General features: G+C 36.6%; 1 protein-coding gene across 5 annotated transcripts in view; it reads left to right on the plus strand.

Annotated features, from left to right (window-relative positions):
- Positions 1–22672, plus strand: part of atp8a1 (ATPase phospholipid transporting 8A1) — a 157538-nt gene that overhangs the window by 89887 nt on the left and 44979 nt on the right. For all 5 annotated transcript variants that reach the window (XM_089134958.1, XM_089134960.1, XM_089134961.1 and 2 more), the window contains 9 exons: positions 495–567; positions 2847–2952; positions 4139–4221; positions 6598–6647; positions 6856–6925; positions 7658–7742; positions 8218–8357; positions 12682–12820; positions 16889–16953. In XM_089134958.1, the coding sequence (XP_088991084.1) occupies positions 495–567; positions 2847–2952; positions 4139–4221; positions 6598–6647; positions 6856–6925; positions 7658–7742; positions 8218–8357; positions 12682–12820; positions 16889–16953 (811 nt within the window). The remainder of the gene's footprint in view (positions 1–494; positions 568–2846; positions 2953–4138; positions 4222–6597; positions 6648–6855; positions 6926–7657; positions 7743–8217; positions 8358–12681; positions 12821–16888; positions 16954–22672) is intronic.

A 22672-nucleotide genomic window follows, 5' to 3' on the forward strand; every position in this document is an offset into this window, starting at 1 on the left:
CTGGGCTTTCTCTTTTGCATATTATTAATATTGATGAGACCGCCCTTTATAATCGTCTTAGTTTATTTGCATTAATAAATGTTGCTTAGTCACGTGTGTGCATTAATTATACTTTTACTTCATGGATGCATGCAACACTTGTTGCTTTTGTTAATTTTAACTTAATGTAATTTAGTTGAATGCTCATTTATTTGTTTACAAAAGTTAGATTGAATTTGAAGAATCATTGGCACCCCCTGCAGTACCACTGCAGACCCCCTAGGGCTCAAATATGTACTGGAAATGACACCTCATAAACAAACATACTGATGCTTAGCAATTGGATTGGAGACAGTTTATTTTCCATTATGTTTCAGGTAATTTTTACTGCAAATGGAAAATTGTTGTTTTTTTTTTTTTAGTGAAGGGAGACAAAATGGCCCTTTTGTTTATAAATGAGAGCATTTGCTTCTGTATTTATCTCTGTCTTCCTTCATATCTCTCTTTGTACGCAGTCACAGCACTCAGTCCGCAGAGGAAGCTGGATTTAATGACCCCAGCTTACTGGAAAACCTCCAAAGTAATCATGTAAGTACTGTAATGGCATCACAGCTGCTCAGTCATGCCCAGCCAGCCAGAAATTTACACACAGGCTCTGATATCCACACGCTCCCCACTCCCACCTTCACAGCTCTTCTTGCTCATATCAGCTCTGTTCTGCCCACCTTGGGGGGTTTAGTAGTGTACAATCACAAAACTAGGCCTTTTGTCAATGTTAAGGCTAGTTCACACCAAGGATGATTACTGTGATAAAGAGTTTTAGAAATCGTTCGATATATAGAATAATAGCAGAGTTCACACCACAATTATAACGGTATAGACTCACTTTCAGAAAGATTTTTTTTTTCCAGCTGATGAATGATAAAAAACAACCATTGACATTGACAACCATTCAGAAACTGTCCTAATTTATAGAGCTTGAGCATTTAAAGCAGTAGATGACATAAGTTCAGAGCACGCTTAGAATAAATAGAATGATATTTTGCGTTGGTGTGGACACTAATATAGTTATCGTTATTGTTATCTATAAAGTTATCATTCTTGGTGTGAACAGGCCTTTTATTTCCTACTGACATGAGACTTTTTCCTTGGTTTCACAGATCAGGCTTAACCTCTTAACTGTCATCCCCCCTTTTTTTGAATAGACATGAAAATGCACATTTCGAACTTAAATGGTTGTAATTCAAGAATGCTTTGGAATATAGACATATGATTGGTCTTGTTTTAAAGAAGACATTTGGCAGGTTTTTGTAGAAGTGAAATAAATTAAGAAAGTGAAACAGAAAAAAAGTTATAGAAGTTTGAGTTTATGGAAATGTACAATGTAAAAATATTAATTATTCATATTTTACATAAAATATATATTTTCAAAACCTGGGCTACTCTAGAAAGATCAAAGCTAAAAATCTGAACAAGTTGAGTTTCAAATTTTAGGTTGATATCTCAAAAAATGAGCTTTCAGTAAAATTTAGTTTGTGCGCAGTACCAAACTTTTCCACTAGGGCACAACCAGACTCCATTACTGCCCATATAAGGGCGATTGCATTTCCATTCGTGTTTTGAGTGATATGAACCATTATTTTCACAATTTTCATACAATTTCTGAAGTAAAGATCCTATTCAGAAGTAGCATGGGAAGTTTGGCAGATTTTGAAATGAATTGAACCTCTAAGAAACACATACAAAGAACACGAATGTAAGTCATAGCTCGCTGCCAAGTCACAAATGGTGAATTTATTATTTTTTTCTTGATATTTCAAACTTTTCAGACCTTTTTTTCCAAAATAATTAAATGGATTCTATCTTTTGAACTTTTGGCATGAAAACAAACTGAGGTATCTACCATTTTTTCATGATTTTTCATGTTTACTGCTATTTTTAAATAAAGGTCTGAACACGCCTTATGAGTATGAAAATATTCTTGTTGCATATTGATAAATTATGGCTCCTCTGTAATATATTTTGAAAATCAGTCACCAAATATGTAAACTAGAGATTGTAAGCTTTCAAATGATATATAGTTTGTATGATATATAGCTTGGATAGTTCACTTTTGAAATACATTTTTGGTATGTTTTAGCTTACCTCAAAGGCATCCAATATGTAGGTGTCTTTTTTTTCTGCAGTAGTTTCAATTTTGATATTTTTAGGTCAAACCGTTCTTGTCTGTCAGTCCTATAATGCAGGTCTATGGTCACCACCTCAAAGAGCATGCACAGAGAAGTCCAAATTAAACATGATTTAATTACTTGTAAATGTAAGTACACATTGATGGCCCAAGACACGAAACAAGCAGTTTGTGTGAGAAAACAAACAGTATTTATATCGTTTTTAACTTTTGTAACCACAGCCACAATGCACCCGCGCCATCACTTGGACGTGGCTGTGATTACAAGAGGTGAAAACGATATAAATACTGTTTGTTTTCTCACACAAACCGCTCGTTTCGTGTCTTAGGCCATCAATGTGTACAGTACTTACATTTACGAATCTGACTTTCATTAGAGTCCTGACCGATTATCACAACTTAAGAAAATTACAAGCTGTTCAATTTTGCTTTTCAACTTTTGCTTTCAGTCTGCTAAGCATGCTTGGAGAAGTGAGATCGTAGTGAGGAGTATTACTGTAAATCATCTGCATAGCTGTTAAATAAATTATACTGTATGTTGTTGCAGATTCAAGAGGTAACACATAAGTTGTAACCAATTCATGTCTGTTCAACAAACCATCAAGGATGAGTTTTATTTTAAAGATGAATATGTGTGGTCTTTTTCTTAGTTTCTTATGCTTTCGTTCTTCCTACACAGCCCACTGCTCCAGTCATTAAAGATTTCATGACCATGATGGCTATCTGTCACACGGCTGTCCCTGAACGCACCGACAACACGATCACCTACCAGGCTGCTTCCCCAGGTAAGTCAAAACCATTGGAGCTTTCAGTTGTTCTAATAAAATGAATTATGTGACATGCAGATTAATTACAAATATAACTGTTGAAGAAAAACCCACAGAGGAAGATTTTCCTAATGTATACAGTACCGTTTGATATTTCAATACTGATTTTTTTTCAGTAAAAATTGATTAAATGATCAGAAATGACAGTAAATACATTTATAATCTTATAATTTAATGAAGCTTCTATTAATTGGAAGAGTCCTGATTTGTTCTGTTTTTATTATTATCATACATAGCATTCATCATGGGTAAATATGTTATATATTTGAAATATATTACAATATAAAACAGTTTATTTATTTATTGTGTGTGCATAAGAGACATATTTAAAAAAAATCTTAACCTTATAACCTTAAAAAAATCTTACTAACCCCAAACATTTGAGTGGTAGTGTATGTATTCAATAGATACTTCTTTATATATAGCAAATACATCTATAGATGTAGTTTTACTAATGTGGAAACTGATCCACAAATGGATCATTGAACTAATTTCAGGCTCTCAAACAACAGACAGCTGGTTGCTGTTGATGGAGTACAGGAAGTGAAGAGGGCAGCCACAGCATGATCTTAATTTCCTGTTCCTCTTTCAAATGATTCTGGTTTGGTTTTCCAATCTCTAGCAGACATCAGTGTTGAGCTGAGAGACAGTGTTCAGATGAGACAGATCAGTGTTGTGTATCTGTTAAGTTGCCTGATAACAGATATAATTTGTTCGTAAGACATTCATGAATGTGAAATAATGCAGGCAAGGAAACAGATGAGTTAATTAATGCAGGTTCACTCTCTCCCGTGCTTGCGTTTGACACCTTCATGGTTATGCATAATTTATCTTTTTAGCATTTGTCAGAATTTATCCCTAGCTTTGAGGCTTAGCGAGACTGGTGACCCATTTTAATTTCACGTCTGTGCAGCGGTGCGTTGAATATTAGCCAGACCACGTTTGAGATAAATGGAAAGCATGGCCGGATGATTTTTGTAGAGACAGCTCGCAGGACAAAAGGTAACAGCAGGTTTTAGTAGTGCCACCTCCTCGCCAACAGTTCGTCTGCTTAGTGTGTGAACAAGAAGTCAAATACCAGACGCTTTTATCCAATGTGCCTTAACCGCCACCTGCCTTCACCAAATGCTGTCTTGTTCCACAGATGAAGGTGCATTGGTTCGGGCAGCAGAAAACCTGGGTTTCGTGTTCACTGGGAGAACTCCAGACTGTGTTATTGTGGAGTCGGTAAGTAAAGACGTTGTGGGAATTGATGATGAGTTGCAGTGGGAACGTGACTCGCCCTCTGTCATGCTGCATAGCTCACTCACACTTTGCACTCTGGAGAACTATTAAAGGCAATTTGTGCGCCAAGGTCCCTCTTCAACAGATCCATTATATCCTTATTATAATGTACGATAGAGAGGAAGCCATCGCAGACCTGTGGCAACTTCATTTTTATATACTAATAAATAACAAACATTCTTTCTGTCTGAAACAAATAACCCTTTTACGATCTTTTCTGCACTGCTGATCGGCAAGGATGCTACTGAATCTGCACTACTGTGCAAAGATTTTTTTTATTGAGCAACCGCAGATTTTTACATTGTTACAAAAAATTCTGTTTCAAATCAATTGTTCTTTTGACGTTTCTAATCATCAAAGAATCCTAAACAAAATGTATCACGATTTTTCACTGACAAATAGTAAGCAGATCAACATTCAATATTTATAATATGTTGAAAGTTGACATTTATAATCATTATTTATATCATCATAATCATTATTTTAAAATAGAAAACAGTTAAATTTGAATAATATTGTGTTTTTTCCTTTCATCAATGCAGCCTTGGTGAGCATAAGACAAAAACTATTTTGAATAATAATAACTTTGGAATAATAGTGTATTAGTAGCTGTAGAAATTAAATGTTTTTTATTATTATTATTGTAAATTGTTACCATGATATTTTACCCAAGTTGTTAGATTGAAGACTGAATTTAATATTAATTGAATCTAAATTTATGAACAAATAAGTTACATGAGTTGGTTCTTTTACTGAATTGCCCAAAGGGATATTAATATAAAAACTTGCTGATTGCATCTCAGCAGTTGCTGAATTAACATCTGACCTACTTTACTGGATACAAAGAGTTTTATTGTAGTAAATGGTAACACTTTATTTCGATAGTCCACTTTAGACATTCTACTAACTATAAGTAACTTTTCAACTACATGTCAACTAACTGTCATTAGAGTATTAGTAGACTGTCAGCTTAATAACTGATAACAATTTATTTTGTTGGTCCCCCAACAGACATAACCGAACAGTCTACTGTCAGCCTACTATAATATACTAATACTCTAATGAGAGTTAGTTGACTTGACATGTACAGTAGTTGAAAAGTTTCTTATAATTAGTAGAACGTCTAAAGTGACTATTGAAATATAGTGTAACCCAAAAATATGTAGGAAACACTTCTGTACATCATTAAAGGTTGGTGTGTCTTTAAAACCTTTTTTTAGTTAAAAACAAGTACTTCTGTTGATTTCAAATGAAGGAAGAGCTGAATTAAAGATACATGGTCTTTAGGTTTTATATACCCCCCCCCCCCCCCCTTTTGTTTTCTCACTCTTTCTTTAGTTGTAAAGAAAAAAAGTAAGAAATTTTACAGCACTGGAGGCGGATAGTGAGAGTGACGGCCGACGTGCTTAAGATATCTGCGCAGAGCTCTTAATAGAAACTTGCTGAGTGAAGATTAGAGAGAATTTAATTAGTGAGACAGAAAGCACTGCTGTTTTCTTAGACCTGGGAGCGAGGAGTCACACTTTGCAACTGTAATTGGTTAATCTGATGCCAGCGCCAGGGGAAGAGTGCAAGACTTGTGCTCCCTGGTCTGTTACACTCTCTAATTTTGGCCCTTTAGTGCAAGACAACTCCCATCATCATACTTGCTTACCTCCATAAGTCACAGAGGCCAAAAAAAAAGCAATTAAAAGTTTTAATTTCTTGCTCCCTGCTGTCAAGATGAAGTTCAGTCTTTCAAAATTAGTTAAGAGAATGGTAAAGATCTCCAACTGCTAACCATGCATGACACAACAAGATTTCAATGACAACTGACTTTATTGTAATAGTGTGTGATGCAACAAAATCACAGCCTAGCTATATATAGACCATTTTGCAAGATGTAAACAACACTGGTCCAGAAGCACTTCCTGTTTCAGTTTTTTAACACTACATAAAAGCTGGGAGAAAATATAACCAACAGAACATATAAATATGAATCAAAAAGTTAAACAAACATCTTTAAGATGTTTTCTTTACATGTGAAATAAAGAAAACAGTTACAAACTGAAACAGGAAGTGTTTCTGGACTAGTGTTGTTTACATCTTGCAAGTTAAAAGTTCATATATAACTTGTATTCATGTAACGAAAGTAAAATGGTAAAATATCCATTATGTGATTTATACAGTGTGTTGCTTGAAAAAAAAAAAAAGCTTATTGTCCAGTAATGGAGAAAGATGCTGTAAAACAACATCTGCCAGCAAAGGCTAACGGTACAGGGCTAAACAGTTAAACCTTGACCTCTTGAGACATAATGTTGATGCTTTTCTGTCTTACAGCTTGGAGAGGAGGAGAAATATGAATTGTTGCACGTTTTGGAGTTCACAAGGTAAATTATTGCAGCTCAAGTAGGCTTTTCTGATGTTTTCATTTTCATTGTCAAGTGTTCAGCTCTGCCCATTCATTCTGCTTGATAGAAAATAAAACACCATGATGGTTTTGCTGTATTTCGGCACCATGTTTACTCATAGTGGGGATGATTACGATAGTGTCAGTGGTGATGGATGATGATGGTGTTTTGTTTTCCTTCCCAACAGTACCAGGAAGAGGATGTCAGTCATTATGCGGATTCCATCAGGAAAGATCCGCCTTTATTGCAAAGGGGCTGTGAGTATCTCATAGTCTGTTGCTATGGAAACAAAGAGCCGCCAGACGCTTGCAACTAAACCCTACTGTAGAGTGCTTTTCTCTTGTGAAGAAGTGAAGAGCCAGACAGATACACAAAGCACACTGCCTTTGCACAGACTATTATTTCGGTATTCAAATAATCCATGTTATACATGTTCTGTTAAAACCTGCTAAAACCTTGCTCTATTTCCTTTGAAAATAATTTGTGCAAAAATCGACACACAATTGCACAAAGTTCACAGTAATTGTTAATTAAAAGCTACAAGGCAGTTTAAATCAACATTATAGATAAGAACAGCTATTTACATTTTAGGTTCAAATTAGGGCTAAAACTAAATGTGTGAACAACAACAAATATTTTATATTACAGACAAAGTCTTGACTAATCTAACCAATTTTTTATTCATTTTATCAATCAGTAATTTTATTCCTAAAATAATATTGATCTGTGTATGTGCATGTAGGAAATGTTGAGAGTATGTAATAAAATCTGGCAGATCTCAAATAGAGAATGATGGGAAGATATGTTTTTCCTCCCACATCACATCCCAGCTGTTATGTGATGCATTAAAACCGGATCAAATATTAAAGTGTTATTATAAATGTGTTCATAAAGCATGTAGAATTAGTCGGGCATATGTTATCACTCTCTTTTCCTCTGCGTTTTAGGCAGCACAGAGTTATGAATTATGCCATGTTTTTGTCTCCCAGGACACTGTGATCTATGAGCGATTAGCAGACAGCTCCAGATACAAGGACATCACCTTGAAACACCTGGAACAGTTTGCCACAGAGGGTGAGAGACAAGCACACCTGTCTAGTAGCTGCTTTCTCTCTTCGGTTCATCTGTAATCAAATGTTAGTCTGTTCTGCTCCCACAATCCAGTTAAATCACTGTAGGTGTTGATGGTGGTTGCCAGATCCTCTCATAGTGAGACTGATGTGAAATGTGTGTGCTTGCCTTCAAAGCACTGGCGTACTGCAGTACTTCTCTCTTATGAAGACGCCGCCCCCTGGTGGAACTACTGAGATGTGTCAGCCTCATAGGAACCTCAAGCAATCAGTAGCTTTATCTACCATGATACCCTGCATGAATAATTCATGTTGCACGGAGATCATCCACTCAGCTGTATTAGCATCAGTCTAAAAAACAGACGATGGCTTTCTTCTTCAGAAAGATTAGAAGAAAGGGATTTTTTGAGGGCAGGAAGATGTTGAGAATTAGCATATCTAAGAGAAGCTCGTGTATTCATCTTTGTGCGTTTTTGCAGGTCTGCGCACATTGTGTTTCGCTGTGGCCGACATCTCAGAGTCGTCCTACCAACAGTGGCTCGAGGTTTATCATCGCGCCTCAACGTCTCTCCAAAACAGGGCACTCAAGATGGAGGAAAGCTATGAACTGATTGAAAAGGTGAGGCCGCATACAAATAGCTATTCTAGTGGGAACAGATAAAGTGGTCTCCATACAAAGGTCACAGAACCTTCCAGAACTTTGTGTTCTGCAATACTAAGCCAGAAACTGCAGGGGAAGGGAATGTAGTATCATTTCTTATTTCTTAATTTTTTGTACACAGATGGTTCGGCACAAACAAGTACCAAAATGTTTCATGGTTTACCTTTCACATATCAAACCATAACTTTTTGGATGTGTTGTGGATGTTACCATGTCACCATAGTTTTTTAGAAGTTTGGTGTCAGTAATAATATTAATAAAAATATTATTATTATTATTATTGTGTTTTTGTTTTTGAAGAAATTAATACTTTTATTCAGCAAGGGCAATCGAATTGATCAAAAGTGACAGTAAAGACATTTATAATGTTACAAAAGATTAAATAAAATGATTTTCTATTTAACTTTCTATTTCTCAAAACAAACCTACAAAAATGCATTACAGTTTCAATAAAAATATTAAGCAGCACAACTGACATATTGAAACGTTACATAAGTAATGTAACCGCAGTAATGACTGCTAAAAAAAATCCATTTATATTACAATAGAATGGTTATTTCGCATTATAAGTGTTAAAATTTATATATTTCACAAATGGCATGTACTTCTGAGAGGTTATTCTGAAGTTCAGTTTTCTCCTGTGGGGGATTAGTTTGGCAGGTCCCAGAACAGTTTCTTAGTTTCAGTTTGATCAACGAAGGCTGGGTTGTCTCTGCACGCATGGCATCTGAAGAAGTATACGATTAGGCTCAACCCATGAGGAAAGCGCAGTAGTGGACCTGTGGAAAGTTAGGCTCTGGAAGTGATCGTCAAACATGGCCGACCACCATCATTAATCACTGGCTGTAGCAGCGTTGCCAACTTTTCGGAGATAATGATTCTAATCAATCATTTTACATAAAAGCGTCTCGTTTGACAGCTGTAACTACATCTTTCTATCAGCAGGTGGCAGCGGTGGCACCTTATGTTCCTGTTGGAAAATAAACCCCTGAAACATTCGATTTTCTGTCTTGAGAATAAAATAATTTATGCACAATTTAAATAATAATTTTAAATTAAATTTACATAAAATGATTCTTGACATTCCCTTTGAGGGCCTCAAAATATTAGTTTTTAATACACTCCCATTTAAAAGATTCTTACAAAAATAAACTCACCATGCTCACCAAGGCTATGTTTATTTAATCAGTAAAACAGCAATATTGTGAAATATTACAATAGCTATATTAATATGACAATAACATGTAAAATAATTGTTTTCAATTGTAATACAGTATATGAATTTGAAAATGTAGTTTAATCTTGTTAGAGCAAACCTGAATTTTCATCATCATTACTCATTACATACATCATTACAATTTGATGTTCAAGAAACGTTTTTTTCTTCTTATAAATATTGAAAACAGTTGTCCTGCATAATATTTTGTAAAAACCGTTATTTAGTTTTGCACTTGCCTTAAACATTTTATTAAATATTTTTGAGTTTATCTTCCAAAATTAGCGTCTCAGCTCACATTTTATATTTAATCTCTGCCAAATCTTACAGATTCTCTGAAAAAGAGTATGATATAAAGTTAGGGTGACCATATTTTGATGACCAAAAACCAGGACACTCGGCCCAGCAAACACATGGGCCAACTCAAATGATACTCGAAGTTTACTCAAAGATACCTTATTAATTTCAATACATTTAAAGTAGGTTATGCCTCCTCTGTATGGATAGAAAATTGTTATATTGTTATATGAAAACAGGACATGTCCTGGGAAAACAGGACAGTTGGTCACCCTAATAAAGTATCATATCAGAGCCCCTGCTCACCACATTACGGATCAGGTTTACAGGAGGCCGTTTGCTCTCGCTTTCTTTTTTCCTCCTTTGGTGCAGCTGACTTTCCTCTTCGGGGTCCTGTCAAAATCCTGTCCGCTCCAAATAGGATCACGGCTGGTCAAAGGGCTGGGGGCTTCCTGAGAAAAACACATTAACAGTCCACAGTCTCTCTCTCTCTCTCTCATATACACATAACTGAGTCTTTGTGATCCAAGCATGAGATACATTTCTCGAATGCCCCTCTGGTCCTACATTTGCATCTAACTGTAAGGATCGTCATCTGACTGTAGGAACATAAGGGATTTCCAACAGTGGTTCTAGTCTTTCACTTCACAGTCTCTCTACTCATTGTTTGAAATATAAATGATCAATATGTCATGCTCATTTATTTATTTATTTGGTAAGTAGCTGTGTAATGAGCGAGTTAATGTAAAATCAGCTGGTTGTTATCACAAAATAAACCCCAACAGGGGGATACAAGATCCTGTTCACCGGGATTGTTTTCTAATTATGACTGACTGATTGTACATTATCCTTATTTTTAATCTGCTTAAAAGGCTTTATCAGTTCTTTGAATCTGAGTGAAATGAATGTGTCAAGTCACCTTTATTTAGAAATGGCTTTACAATACATATTTCAAACCAGCCTCAAAACAACAAACGGGAAAACGACATAATGCAAACTTCTTCATAAATTACGCCCGTTTCACACATACTCCGTTTGCAGTGCGTATGCGGTCCGTATTTTTTTCCGTACCCATGTTAACAGGTTAGAGCTTTCACACTGCACGCGGATGCAGTCCGTCGATCCGTTCCAGTTGCGGTGCGTATACAGCAGTGCAGAGATCGTTTCCGTACCGAGTCTATTTCTGCTGTGCTGCAAACGCAGAAATAAAGTGACAGCACACGGTTCGTGGTCAAAATGAACTCAGATTGACCTCGAAATGTAGTAGTTTCACCATAAATGCATTTAATTCAATAAAATGTAGTAATCTCTCCATAAAGGTATTTAATTGTTTCATATTTTTACTTTAAGACATCTTAATATACAAGTAATGCATGGAATTGTATGCATTCGTTGTTTAAATCGTGTTTAAACGAGCATGCGTCCATTCAAGTTTGTAAAAGAGAATCGCAAAGCCATGGCAAAACTTTTATTTTAAAAAAAGTTACTGCATATGGTGAACATATTTTGATTACCAAAAACCAGGACACATGGCCCAGAAAACAAATGATACTCGAAGTTTACTCAAAGATGCCTTATTAATTTCAATACAATTAAAATAGGCTATGCCCCCTCTGTGGATAGAAAATTGTTGTATTAAGACAAAAAATCAGATAGGCTTCTCAGAGGATACTCAACATGTTTTATTATGACAGGTTGGTTTAAAAAATAATGAATGAAATAATGATTAAAAAATAATGTCTCTTCTGTATTAGAAAAATAAATATATCAATTTTAATTAACTAAAAGAAATACCTTCAAATTGAACAAAAATACCTCTCACAAACGTACAAAAACGAACTCGTTTCCTTCCTCTTTATCCTGTTTTTCCTCCTCATCCTCCTTGTCTGCTCATCTCCTATATTTTGCTATAAAGCTGATCTTTTCCAGCATTTTTTTTTTTAAACCAGGACATCACTTTATAAAAAACGGCCAGGAAGGACGTGAAAACAGGATAACGGTCACTGGTCACGCTATTGCTGCATAACTTCTGATTTTGAAATAAAAATAGCGAGTGTTTGTGGTACAGCTCACGCAATGCAAACGCAGCATATGTGAAAGCACTTTAGCGCGTGCGGCTCCTGTACCGGATACGCACCGCAACACTCACCGCATACGCACTGCAAACGGAGTATGTGTGAAACGGGCGTTAGACTATCAAATTCTGCTGTAAAGCAGCTCTACAAAGACAGTATTTCATAATTGATTAACTGTACACACACAGTAATTGAACTGAACTGAATCAGCAATGAACTGACTTGAGTTGCTCTACAAAGACTATAGTGTCAGCTTGAGTCAGTTCAATGTTGTCAAATCAGTTCAGTAACAGTGTCTGTGTTGCAAAATTCATCAATTATGAAACAAATTAGAATGAGCTATAAAGCAGCTCTGCTGACAACAGCTTAAGATTGTTCTCATTCACAGTGTCATTGCAGTCAAATTGATAATGCCTTATTACTGAATATTCAATGTATTTTATAAGCAAACTATAGGTGACAGTGGTAAAGAGCACAAACTTCATCTGATGACAGAAATGGAGAATAAAAATAGCAGGCTCAATCAGTGGGCCAGTGCTCCTCTGGTCAATTAAACGCACATTGTGTGATAATGATTCCAGGCTGTCATATTTGTGGATTATATTATTTAAAGTTTCATCTAGCATGCATCACGGCAGCATTTGATGTTTATTTATATTATTAATAATCTTTTTTTTTGTCTTTTTCACGGCAGAATCTGCAGTTGTTGGGGGCCACAGCCATTGAAGACAAACTTCAAGACAAAGTACCAGAGACCATCGAGACCCTCATGAAAGCCGACATTAAGATCTGGATCCTGACTGGAGACAAACAGGAGACCGCCATCAACATAGGTGAGTAAAACATATAACGGAGTGTTTGTATTGATATACACAGATAGCTTCAAGCATCTAGCGGCCTATACGAGCACTTTCGCAACCTGTGGGCTTCATTTTTCTTATTTTAGTTCTCTTTAGTTCTTACAGACAAGGTGCATCAGGTTTTTCTCTTATATTTTGACATTAACCAGTGAGTATGTTTCTCCCTAATTTAAATGATCAAAAATATACACGATCCTTCCCCAGACCTCTCTCGCTCTTACACTCAAACAAACATAGCCCTGCCTGACCGGCTGTCGCACAGGTACAAGGTGTTTAGTTTCTTTCCTCATCCGAAAGCTGATGCAACGCATGTGTCCTCGACCCGTCTGGCACTACGTAGTCTGTCCCTACAACCACCACCAGCTTTCAAAACAGACTACGGTCCCCCCTCCTATTTTCCTGTGATGTGGCATCTCATATTAGCCCGACAGCTGTGCGAGTCGTGCGACTACCAATGTGGCTTTTGAACGGGCCTCAGGTTAAACGCTACAGTCAGAAAAACAGATCTTGACAGAGCGCAGTCTGTGGCCACCTACCAACACTGATCCTGAATCAGCCCATTGTGCCCACCGGCCAGCTGTGGCGCGGCTTGAAAACGTACACGCTCTGAGAGGAAGGGATTTTTACTGTACCTCTGCTTGGCCCGGAATGCACTGTAAATTAGAGACGCCCATGTCTGTGTTTACTTTGTATTTTTTTGCATTTTTGTAATTTATCATTTGGAGAAATTGGAGGATGACAAGAGTCTTCCAGGTAGAGGTGATGTGGACAAATGGACTACGCTAGCAGTTTTTTTAAACTTAGTATTTTTTTTAGCATTTCTTATATAATGATCTATATACTGTGCGAGGAAATATTAAGCATGAGAAAAAATATTTATTATTTTTTTATATTTAAAAATTAAAAATATAATAACAATATAATGCTAAAAATATAATACTAACTGTATCATTGTACTAAAGTAAATATTGTACTAAAGTAAATTGTTAAAATATCTGAAAAATAGATGCGCTTCACAATGCCATCTTGCACTCTTTAAAAAAAGTTACATTTAAGTAAATTTAAATTGTTGAATGTGAATTTAAACAAAAAAAATATATTAACATTTAATATATCTAAACATTAATTGTAATAATGATTTACAATTTGTCTTTTTCTCAATTTTCGAATTCTCGCCTTTGTTTTTTATATCGCCTGTGCATAAACTCGCTAGCTTCGGTGGTAGATCAAGCTATAACGGTGCTGTGCCGTCTATATTGGATACGCAGACTCTGGGTCGAACATGTATGGGCGAATCATTCCGGTTGCCATTTTACAACATTGGACGTTTTCAAAACAATTTGTCCCAAGTGCATCGACGGGTGAGTTGAAACTCATTATAATATGCAAAACTGTTATCAACTCACGCCCATAAAAACGCTTGGTTTTTCAGCTAGGCTCAAAACTAGTGTACAAAATAGTCTATTACTTATTGCATAGACTATGTTAAATACTTATTAAATACTTTTTGAATGCAAAAACCAAGCGAACGTCATAAGTTGACCTCAGACAACAATATAATAAAATTTAAAAAGCCAGTTCATGACCCCTTTAATGTCCTCTGTGTTTGCTTCCGTATAACAACGTGCTCGAATCGGAGCAATAAATCGGAATTGAGCTCTAAAGCTCGCAGTGTGAACATAGCCTAACCTCTTTTGTCACTTTCAAAACATGAATCCATATGTTAACACCACAGCGTGTTTAAAAATATAAGGTTTCTCCATTTCCCACACGTGCGCTCTTCAGAAACATATGAAAACCTATCAGAAGTGAAGTGAACCCCACCACTGTGAAGTCAAGCGCAGTTTAATCTTGGGTTAGCGGGTACTTAGAGCTGTTTGGCCGCCTCTCGCGCAGAGTACATGAAACCGCTCCAGTTCTTCTCTCCGCACTAGCCCTCTGACGGCCTTATTAATGTATCAGGCCATTTAGCAGAGAGTTGGAGCGAGGACATGCGAGCTATCCACACTGCTGCTACCACTGGGCTGTTGCTCCTGGCCACTGGGTGCCACTGTGAAGCCTCAGAGATTAAAGCCCAAACAAACAGCATGCGGCCAACGCAAACAACTCAACATGCCCTCTTCTAACCCACAGCCGCTGCCAACAGACAGAATGAAAACCCACCCTGCAGCAGCACGGAGCCAATGCAACCGCTGAGTGTAACCTCAGTGCCTCCTTTCCAGATTCATACAGAACTATGCTGCATCATGCAGGTGTCACAATGTAAAATCTATGCTTTCTACCAAGGGTGTTTTAGTTTAACTGGGTTGGACATTCGACCACCAGGAGTTAGAATGAAGCTGAGGAAATATTGCAAGGTTTGGGTCACTGTCAGGAAACCAAATCTGTTTTCCACACAGACAGGAAATTTTGGTGAATATGCAAGTTTGAAATCAACAGGAATGACATGGCAGGACAACGGGCACACAAATACATACTCATTCATACTCTTGTTGAATTTGGTCAATTTTTTAATGGCGCAGTCACATTTCCTTAAGGGTGAAGTGTGTCATCTTTTTTTTTTTTTCTGTTGAAATGTGCAAAGTCAGATACAAGGCAACCATTCACCAACTTGGGGCCTTGTTTGGGAAACCTGTTTTGCTACGGTGTCACTAAATTACATGCCTTGCGTTTAATGGTGTAAATTATTATCTCTTATACTACTAACTAACATTATTATTGGATTTAATGAGTGAAGTTGACATGCACAGGTTTTATAGACCATTTGGGAGCAGACCTCACAGTTACATCACTTGTAGGGATGTCAGAGTCATGACAGAGTCATATTTGTCTAAAATAATTCTGGATTTTAAGCTTCAGGATCATGAATACTTTTATTCTGGTGTCACCATTGTCCTATGCATTGGGTTATCAACACTAAGCCCAAGCCTATTCATTTCCAACCCCGATGATATACCAAATATATTATTTTAAAAAACAGTAAAATAAGATGTACCTTTTACCATGTCTTGGAGTATCACAATAATATTGTATTGTGAGTTCAGTATCGTGATATGTATTTTATCGTGACATGAGGGTATAGTTACACCCCTAATAACTTGTAGCTGTGTGTGCATTGTGGTGGCAGAAAAACAGTGGTAACAAGTGGAGGAAATAAGAAAAAAAATCGGAATGAACATTTTTATAGAATATGAATAATACTTTTTTTTTAATCTCCAGGTGTCTTTTTAAGTTATGATTTTGACTATTTATTTAGAAAAAAGTTAGATAAAATAGAAAATTAAGACATTTTACTTGTATAATGTATAATGGTATAAAGTTCATGACGGCAGCAACATTTATGAATTTATTTATAATCTCCAATCCAGTCTTCTTGATGCTTCCAAGATCAAGTCATTATTGCTGCATGTCAGTGAGCAGCCTTGGTAGGCAGAAGACATTAGGTCAATCCGACACATGATGCAATTTACTTTAACTACTGCTTTTAGACTAGTCTTTTACACTTATTTAACACTAATGTTCCAGTAATTCTTGCAATCTAAAAGCACACACACACAAACTCTTCCCCATGGACATCACTCCCCAAATACTGAGGTGTCGGTAACCTATTAAAACGCAAGACAATGTGTTCCACCCCTTATGTTGTTTAGACAAATCCTGATGGATGATGGGATGCCGTGCTTTTTTTATCGGCCCACTGTCAGCTCTCCAGTTGTGATCTCATACGAACAGCGAACAGGCATGTTAAAAACCAATGCAATTTGGGAGTCTTAAACTCAGGTCTGCTGTAAACTTTAATCACAATATGTGCTTTTCACTCATCAATTAGTCATTTCTTTTATCTGTTGCTATGGTTATACATCGCATATCTTTGGAATGTTGATGTATTGCTAACATACTACGTTGCGGCAAACCATTCGTCATTTGTTCGAATGCCAAGCGAGTTGTTTTTTTTCCCCACAAACATACCATATGTTTTCAAGCTTAGTGAGAGGTTTAAGTAATGAGTTTTCTAACTTTCTTTTCTTTTTTGTCTCGTAGGACACTCCTGCAAACTGCTCACGAAGAACATGGGCATGCTGGTGATAAACGAGGACACCCTGGATGTGAGTACTGAATCAGAGGTGTATGTTTATTTGAAAAACCAGTTACATGTCACCATTTATAACGCAAGCTCTGAGAAGAGATGAAAAAACACGGCAGCTGACGGATCGCTTCAGGGCCCCCCGCACATCAAAGCATGTGACATAATTCCCAGTCCGACTCTCTTCCAGAACAGTTATAGATTTTGTTTTGAGTTTTCATCCAAAGCTTTCCCCTCCGGTTTCGGTCTTTTGCTCTCTCTCTCGCTTGTTCTCTGAAAGAAAGGAGTAAAGAGATACAATGGGGCCAAAAAGTCTGGAGCACTTTTTTGGCATTTGCATAATTTTGATTGAAAAGTGATACTTATTTTGTTTTATATTAGACTAGTGTTCTAAAGTTGGGTCAGTAATGTTCTTTTAAGAAACTAATACTTTTGATCATCAAGGATGGATTCAATTTATCAAAAGTGACAGTAAAGAATCCTGGAAATAGTATCAGTTTCCATAAAAATATTAACACTAGAAGTGCCAGAATTCCAAAACTACTAGAACGGCCACAGACGGTCATTTTGAACGTTAGATTCAAAACACTGTTGACGAATAATTTTCGTAATTATTTTCGTCAACCACATTTTTTCAAAGACGGAAACGAGATGATAACTAAATAAAAACTAGGTTTGAATGACAAAAACTATGACGAAAATGTTAGATAGTGACGATTTGCGAAGCGATCAATAGGCTAATAATAATAATAATAGGACTAGCAGAACTAGTGAACAGCCCGTGCAGCAAAACAAACAGCGCAGGACAGGGCAGCAGAGCTCACCAGGATCATCCGACATGAATGAAACATCTGGATCCGCCGTGTCTGATGATAGCAGCCGTCTCTTTTTCCTTGATTTGGACTCTGACTCTGAATCACTCTCTAATGAGGAGGAAAACTTGCACCCAGGAAACGTCGCTGTCACTTTCCACCTCCGATTGTTCCCCTGCATCTGAATCATCACTCATCAAGTTCTGAAGCATCTCCAGGGCCATGGTTCGAGTCATGTTCCTCCTCATTCGCTCATTTATTTTAGACATTTTAGCCTTGCAATATATATATATATATATATATATAGGCTATATAGCCTATAGGTAACGTAAGTATTATAGATAACTGTAGTCTGGTTTTATTTGCTTATTTCTGATCAACAACTAATGTAGAAATTATTATATAGCAAACACTGAGGTGACCAGACGGACCTTTCTGTTGGCAGTTGAGAGAGAACACGATCAACCGCGGGATATTTAACAAAAAAATACCGCAAAATTCAGTGCGGTCAATATGACCGTCTATGGCCGAAATAGGTAAATATGTTAGTTTTTTTTTTTGTTTTGCCTTACGTTTACGCAACTTAATTTATATGAAAAGCATTTTAAATGAAAATACAGACAATTTTAGGAAAAGTCAGGTACCAACAGGATTTTATTATTTTTTTCAACAAAGTTATTGTAGATATAAAATTCAAAACGGTCAAAATGACCGTTGTGGCCGTTCTAGTGTTAAACAGCTCAACTCGCAAAAAAAGCACAAATCACCAAATCAGCACATTAGAATGATTTCGGAAGAATTATGTGACATTGAACTCATTGAATTTTTTTTGTTGTTGTTGCCTATACATTATTCCAGAGAACTTTATACTAAATAGCTTTATACTAAATCTCGTAACGCCAGTGGATCCTCGAACTGTCAGCAAAACTAGCTGTAGATCCACCCACCTCAATAGTGAATGAAGTGCTACAAATTTTGAAGAACGTCTCTGCTCGTTTCCATTATTTCATTATTACTTTGGGACCCTGCTCTATGTGTTGTTCATATGGCGCTTATAGGAAAGAGAGGGATGTGGTCGCACCGCATGGAGCCGTTTAAATGACAGGAAGGGGCCGTGTACTTAGAACAGAGGTTTGGGACCCTCTTTTATATATACACACACATGCACGCGGTAAAGGCCAATAACTCCCTGATTGGAGAATCTATTCTGTTTGCCGCGAAACCGAAAAGCCATCCGCTTTAAAAGAATGAACCCGTTTGAAATGTGCACACCTTCACTCTACAGGTCAGCTGGCCCCTGCAGGGAGGGTCTTGTCTGTTGTGTGTGGAAGTTAAGGGCTCTAGAAAGCATTTCACGCAGCTTGCACACATGCAACGTAACCCCTGATCGGGTGTGGCCGGTCCCGCTGTGGGGTGGGGGTGGGGTTTAGGCGATGACGGACGCCTCTCAGTCTGTCAAACAGCCGTTTATCGTGATCGATGGAGCGAAAGAAAAAGGGGAGAGAAATAAGAGGCGTTCTCCATAAAGCAGACAGCCGCCATTTGAAATGTCAGCGCCCGGTCTCCCATGCATATGCAAACGCTTATACAACACACGAAAAGAAAACAAGGAGGAATTCTCTGAGCGCTCAGAGGTCCGGCAGTGGTGGGGATTCGCTGTGCTCTCCGATTGCAGGAGAAAACAGTCCACCTCCCTTCCCCTCGGTCCTTCTCTTGTTTTTTTGCGTTTAACAGATTCAACATATTAAGGAAAACAAGATGGATGAAGGAACTCACTCATCCGGCCCGGAGAGAGGGGTTGAGTTCTTCACCGGACGTCTGAGTGGGGTTCATTATCTCAGTGGAGGAAAATGCAAGGCACTTTGGGATAGGTCAAAGAACAGTAACTCAATAATCACATTAAATATGCGGCAGACCGCAGTGCTTTCTGCTGCTCACAGATGAAAGAGAGCTCGTGTTTGCAGATGAGTTGAGAGAATGGAGAGATTGTGGAAGAGCACAAAGGAGGAAAGAAATGGGGGTAAAAATAAAGACATGCACTGAGCATGTATTTTAATTTAATTTAAAATAACCATTTTCTTACCTTTGTAGCTTTTGATTTGTCCTCTTTTGTGGTCCATTAGTGAGTTTCATGAACCAATAAAGTCATGATTTAATTTCAGCCCCTTTATAGGTCGCTGAAGGCGATAACTGTTGGTTGCTAGTTGATGGACACAAACTGAATTTGTGCTTGCAAAATTGTTTTTGTCATTATAATCACTATTTGATTTTTATTCATTCTTAACAATAGAAGTTGTTTTCTCAAGATCTCAATTTAATTTTCTTATGATCTCATAAAAAAGTTCAAGTTAAAAAAGTTAAATTTTTGCTGATAATTTACTCACCCCCATGTCATCCAAGATGTCCATGTCATTCTTTCTTCAGTCGAAAAGAAATTAAAGTTTTTGATGAAAACATTCCAGGATTTTTCTCTTTATAATGGATTTAATGGGAACCAAACGGTCCAAATGAGAGTTTCACTGCAAACTGCAAACTGTTCAAAGGGCTTTAAACGATTCCAGACGATGAATAAGGGTCTTATCAAGCGAAACGATCACTTATTTAAATAAATAAATAAATAACAAAGTTTAAGTTGTATATGCTCAAATGATCGCCTTGCTCTGTTCTGTGATGCACGTTCGTGACTCTCTCTTTCTTCAAAATGAACAAATCTTTTTCCGAGTCATTTAGTTCATGAAATGACTTCATCAACAAATGAAACAAACAAATTGATTTGTTAATTTTAATGAACGAGTTCGAAAGTTATTTTGTTAATCAAGTTTTTTGGCGTATCGTGAGAGGACAATACACACACACACACACAAAGAAACATGCATGACCTCTTAGGGTTTCTGTAGCAAAGTCATAACCCTGATGAGCTTTTTCTGCCATTTAGATTCCGGTCTTTTTTCAATATATGTTACTTAAAGAATAAAGAATCTGACATTTTTCTTGTTCATCAACCAAAATGAACATAAAATCGACATAAAGTATTACAACCATATTCTATTTTTCTTCCATAGCTGGAGAGTTGATTTTATCAGGCAGTAGTGCGCAAGTGGGTGTCCATTTAGGCATATTTATATACATATGTGAGTGTATGTATGCACTTGCAGTCTTCAATCTGTCATTACTTCATTGCATGCAATGGCCTATATGCACATCCGCTCCTTGTTTATAATGTCCGAGATCACGTGCTTGAGTTCAGGCATCTCGGTAAAAGGCTTTTCAAAGCGCCTAAATCAGCTGTTATCTGCTGGATTTTGGCAGTGTGTGGAAGCGCTGATGCACTGTATATCCCTTTGATGCCTTCTGCCCGCTTACAAAGCAAACACTCTTGAGTCATCACGATTCGGTATGCTCACACAACCATAACACAGAGGCCTGTTTAAGCCAAGCTTCCTAAGTGGAGACTGGGAAATGGTGACTTGTGAGGAAATGGATGACATTGTCCTCTCATTAGTCTTCATAAGCCAACTTATCATCTGATTTTATACTTTTGCAGACTTACTTATATATATATATATATATATATGAGGACACCTACGGAATGGAGGCCACATTTTAGAGAAGCTCTTACAGCTGCACTTCTCTCTCGTTCTCTGAAACCTGAGGCTTCTCTCTCTTTAAACCCTTGGCTTCTCTCTCTAAATATTTCCTTTGAGCTTGGGTTTCAGAGTCTTGTTATGCCAGGGGAATGTTGATTGGTCCCCAAGGTGTAATCTCACTACCCTTAGGCATCTGCCCTCCTCAACACACATGCACACACACATTCAGGTGATCATCAGCATTGAACATAGTACTGTTTAGACAACTATAATGGGATCTCCCTGGACGTGCTAAGAACCCAACCGGACCCTGGAAAGGGCAGGACACATTCTCTCACAGTCCTTGTCTTGTTTTGATTCGGGTTTTTTATTTTTTTTTTTTTATTCATTTATCATGTATCATCCAATAGTGGCTATTTAACATTGGTATTTAGTTTCTGTCTAATTTAAGGCTTTGTCAAAAACAATTGTTTAATTAGTATTTATTTAAAAGCAGCAGATTATCCCCATCTTTCACCATTACAGTTTTTAGTGTTATAATAATAAGAATAAATAACTTTTTAAAATAACACTGCTATCAAAAGTAATTATTTAATCATTATTTAATCATTCATTTCTGCATGTATATATATATACATAATGTGTGTGCAATGCATGCATGCGTATATGAATGTATACTGTACATTCAATTTCAATTCACATTCTAACCTATTTGTATTGCACTTTTCACAATACATATTTCAAATCAGCTTCATAGACAATTCATGTCTACATTACATCTTAGATTGATATGTTTTTAGATGTGACTGTGTCCAAGTAATGTATTTCAGAAATACATTCAGTACATAATACAAATCACACAGTTAGCTAATAACGTATTAATTTAAACAATTTATTAATTTAAGACGTAAACAATTAGCTCATTGAAGTAATGAATTCATGTTTTTAAGAAATGATTAGGGTATATAAAAAATGTATATATTTATTTGTGTATATACATATACATATATTACACATCTTTCATTATTGTATGTTTATAAAATATTAAATCTGATTTATTATTCATTATATTATATCATGTTACATTACATTAGTATAAATTTATATAATATACTATAACATTTTTCACTTTTCTGTAACATCAGCAGCTTTTTGTTTTTGGTCATATTTTCTGTGGATGTCTTCTGCGTACTTAAATGACGGGAGTTAACTTCAAATGTCTGTGTCATTAAGCCAAATATGGTGTCATTTAGATTTACTTTTAAATTGTTTAGTCTTCGCTCCTGTCTGCTCAGCATAAACCTTTTTTTTTATTAGTTATTGTTTTATCCCTCGGATACAG

The sequence above is a fragment of the Pimephales promelas genome, chromosome 9 (assembly GCF_988280905.1).
Source record: "Pimephales promelas chromosome 9, fPimPro1.hap1.1, whole genome shotgun sequence".
Lineage (NCBI taxonomy): Eukaryota > Metazoa > Chordata > Actinopteri > Cypriniformes > Leuciscidae > Pimephales > Pimephales promelas.